The sequence below is a fragment of the Apis dorsata genome, unplaced genomic scaffold, assembly GCF_000469605.1.
Source record: "Apis dorsata unplaced genomic scaffold, Apis dorsata 1.3 scaffold_427, whole genome shotgun sequence".
Lineage (NCBI taxonomy): Eukaryota > Metazoa > Arthropoda > Insecta > Hymenoptera > Apidae > Apis > Apis dorsata.
Window position 1 is genome coordinate 41189 of NW_006263680.1, and position 4516 is coordinate 45704.

Genomic DNA, 4516 nt, shown 5'->3' on the forward strand with positions numbered 1-4516 from the left:
TTTATATAATATTATATATTTTTTTATATAATATTATAATTTCAAATAGAAAACCTATTTGAAATCTAAATAATATATAAATCTAAATAATAAACTTAAAACTTTGTAAATATTACAAAGTTTAATATATATTTTGAATAACATGACATGTTACATATTAATTGAATATTTGAATTTGTTTCAACTGCATAAAATTTGCAGTCTATTACTTATCATAATGTACATATAATAATATTTTTCACAAAAAACTTAACAAGATATGATTTTTATTTTAGTAGAAAATAATAGAATGAGATAAAAGAAAATAAAAAAAAATTTAAAAAAAGTGAAACAAATAAAATTATATTGTGCATAAAAATTTTTAAAACATGAAATGTTTTAAAACTGATATTATAGAATTTAGAAATTATTGAATTTAATTATTGAAAATCCTTACTTAAAATTTAAAAGCTTAAATCCATTATACTTGTTTTTATTTAAATTGTAATTTTTTATTTTATATTTTCAATCATTTTCATACTAAAACTTTTTCTATACATCTATTTTATTAATTTTTCAATTCATTAAAATTTCAAAAAATTTCATATATTCATGCAATATTTCTATTATCTTTTCTTATCAACAAAAAAATTGATATAATTTTATGATTAAAAATCAATTCAGATAATATTATCTATATTTACTTTGAAGAAGCAAAACAGATACATATAATATAGAAATTAATTTCATCAATGATAAATTTTTTAAAAGTTTTTTAAAATTACTATAAAAAAATCTTTTATATTTTAACTATATATTTCAAATAAAACTATTTGATTTTTTGTGGAATTTCTATAAAAATTTTATATTCATTTAATTGATACTAAATTGAAATTTCTTTTTATGTTTTTATGTTTTTCTAATACTTTTAACATTTTGTATAAAATTTTTTATGGAATATATTTGTTATATTACTTAAACTTTAAATTTAACAGGAAACAATTTTATGAAAATAATAAATGTTTAAAAATGGAGTTGTTATTAAAAAAAAAAAATAAAAAAAAGAATATGATATAAGAAAAAAATTACACAATAGATACAACGATAGATACAACGAGAATTTATTTATTTATTATATTTATTTTTGAATTTATATTGAATGAAGTCGATTGAAGAATTTATTAATAATAGTAGATATTAAAAAAATATAATTTTAGAAAAACTTTAAAAAATATTTTGAATATTTAATATTTAATTATATATTGAATTTTGAATATTTAATTATATATATATATATTCTAAATTTTTAAAATTCATATCAAATAATATATTTTTATTCTTTCTAGGACAAATAATATAGGATTTGCTTTCTAGGACAAATAATATAATAACAGAAGATGACTTTATATATGAAAATGAATCAAAAAAAGAAATTTAAAAAAAAAATTTTGTATGAGATTTCATTATCAAGAAAATGAGTATAAAAATTTTTCGTAAAATGTATTTACTTACTGTACTATACTGTAATATAATTAATGTTATTAATATATTTATTTATATTATTAATTATTATATTTAATATAATTCTAATGAAATATCAATAAATTATTAACAGAGATCCAGAATTTTCTATATGTGAAAATAAGTGAATAGAATAATTCAAAAACAAATTTCGAAAATATCGAATTTAATTTCTTGATTATATATTTTTAATATCGATTTTCTAGGAAAAATAACAAAATTTTCTCTAGAATAACAAAATTATAATATTTTATTATACAATTTCTTTACATATTTATAGAATAATTTTTGAATGATGATTTACTACCATCCAGGCATTAAGTAAATTTATTTATTAAATTAAATTTATTTGAAAGTTTTTAAATCCGATTTATTCAAAAATAAAATTTTAAATTTTATTCTTCTTTCTTAATTTTTTTTTTTTTGTATTATCTTTTATAGAATGTTAATATATTTGTAATTTTAAAGACTAAAACATTTTAGTTTATTTTCATGAAACTTATAATTTATAACTTATGCTTTATAACTTATAAATAAAGAAACTTATAATAAAGAAACATCAATTCACATTCATTTTATACTAACTTTTATGTTTATCTTGTCTTTTTGATATTCTATAATGTCAAATATATATGTATGCACGTACATATTAATAATTTATACATATATTCTTGTATTCTTAAAACATTTTACAATCATACAAATTCAAATATTAATCTTCAAAATAAAGTCAATTATTTTAAATTGAGCAAAAACAAATAACTTCTTATGTCATAAAACATATTTTATTAAAACAACCTATACATATAATATATTTTTGTTTTATATATATTATATCTCTATCTTGAGATATAATTTTATATCACAATATTTATAATATTATAATTTGAAATATCTAAAGTTCAAAAATACTTTTAAAAATATTCAAAACAAAATCTATTATTTCAAATCGAGCAACACACGTGGCTTCGTAACGTCATATCTCATCTGTCTCCATTATTCGCGACGAATCCTACAATCTATCTCTTCCCGTATGATAAAGTCATCTTGTCACCCACTCACATTGCTTTAAATCTCCAAGAGTATCGACGAGCACATCGCACATCATTGCCTCCCATTCGTTCCTACCGGTTAGATTGTGCTTCCTCGCCAAGTATCTTGCTACCGCGTTACTCTGCGCTATCGGTTTCCCGTCTATCTCCAGCACTGGCAGCATTCCATAAGGCATTGCTGAGAATAAATACGGATTCGTATGAACGCTATGTATATGTCGAAAAATATTGGAAAACAATTGCAACATCAACTTTCAAAGATGTGTTCTTCTGAATAGAAAGGATAAAAAACCATTGCCTCGGTTTTAATTAATATAGCCCAGTAACGAGACGCGAAATATTATCTTTGTATTTTTTTGTTTTTCTTTTTTTTTTATGATTTTTTTGGTGAACGTTAAAAGTATGACTTGGATGGTTTAAGAAGTTTCTAATTATGATTCTTTTATATTATTTGATCATAAAAATTTTATTTTTATTATACTTTTTTACGTTTGTAAGATGGCTCTTTGCTGTTTACCTCTAAAATACAGAAATATAGTATTTTATTCTCTGATATAAAGATACATAAAATTTGCAAAATTTCTTAGATATTTTTCTTTAGATATAGATTAGATATTATTCTTTTGAAAAGATGATTGAAAGATAATTTCATCTCTGCAATGATACAACGAATTTATTAATTCAGTAGTATAGTTGAAAATGTAAAACTTATATAATCTTTTTTTTAATATTTAATTATGTAGTTTCTTTTAATCTCTTATGTAAATATTTGAAAATGTATCGATGATTCTTCAGAATTTTTCGCATGATATAAATGATATACAAGCATATACAAGCTGACATCAGTGTACCATTTGATTGAAGAAAGAATATACTATTACAAAATTTGAAATGATGTTCTCTCTGTCTGTTTTGAAAAAGAATAGTTATTTTTTTAAAAATTAACTGAGAAATATAATTTAATTTAATACATTTAGCTTTCTTAAATAAAAGGAAAATTATATATTATTACATAAGTTTTCATACATGAAATTTTTTTGATAATTTTATTCATTAATGCATAATTGTATTAATCATTTGCATGAATCAACACAAAAGAATGAAGAAAGTTATATAAAAATTATTATATATATAATAATTTAAAACAACAATTTTAACAACAATTTTTAAACAACAATTAAAATTTTAACATTAATTTATTATATTTTAAATTATCCTTTATTTCATATTATAGATATATCAGTTATATATTATTCATATAATTGTTCGTAGATAGAATATAATTTTTAAATAGATCTTTATATAACATTATAAGATAAGATGATAATCTTTCCAAGGAAAAAATTATTATATATGTTTATAATTTATAATTTAATTAATAATAATAGAAATTATTTAAAAGAAAATAGCGAATCTAATTTAAATACTATAATTCCTACTTATAATTAGTATTATAATTTTAAAAAATTGTTGTTTTAAAAAAATTATTGTAAAAATCAAAAATAGATATAAAGAATTAAAAGCAATTATAAAATGAAATTTTAATATTTTTTTATAAGAAAAAATATGTATTTTCACAAAAAAAAAGTAATCAAGAAATTGTTTTGTTATGTAAATCTCTCTCATAAATTTGTTTCATAATTTTAATATTAGCAAAAATAAGAAATTGATATCGTGTACTTACATTTCTTCAATTCAGGCCAGCGTTCTTTGAGGATTCTCTCGTCGACATAGTCAATGTCAGCGTATGCAAATATATAGCGGATATGCTCGGCACGACCACGAGCGTTAAAGTAGATTAATTTGTAAATCGGTTGTCTTTCCGTCATTTTTCCTTATCTGTAGACTAGAAACAATAATATAATATAATAGTTCTATGTAATTAGAATAATTAAAATTTAATAAAATAAATAAAATTTGATAATTTTAAAGAATAGAATTATAATATATAGAATTATAATATA

At 19.0% G+C, this 4516-nt stretch overlaps 1 protein-coding gene across 1 annotated transcript in view; it reads right to left on the minus strand.

Annotated features, from left to right (window-relative positions):
- LOC102680400 (glutathione S-transferase-like) overlaps positions 1-4516 on the minus strand; it is a 32022-nt gene that overhangs the window by 3915 nt on the left and 23591 nt on the right. Inside the window, exons 2-3 of the mRNA XM_006619601.2 lie at positions 4237-4398; positions 2563-2730 (exon numbers count right to left, since the gene is read on the minus strand). Of these exons, the coding sequence (XP_006619664.1) occupies positions 2563-2730; positions 4237-4381 (313 nt within the window). The 5' untranslated portion in view covers positions 4382-4398. The remainder of the gene's footprint in view (positions 1-2562; positions 2731-4236; positions 4399-4516) is intronic.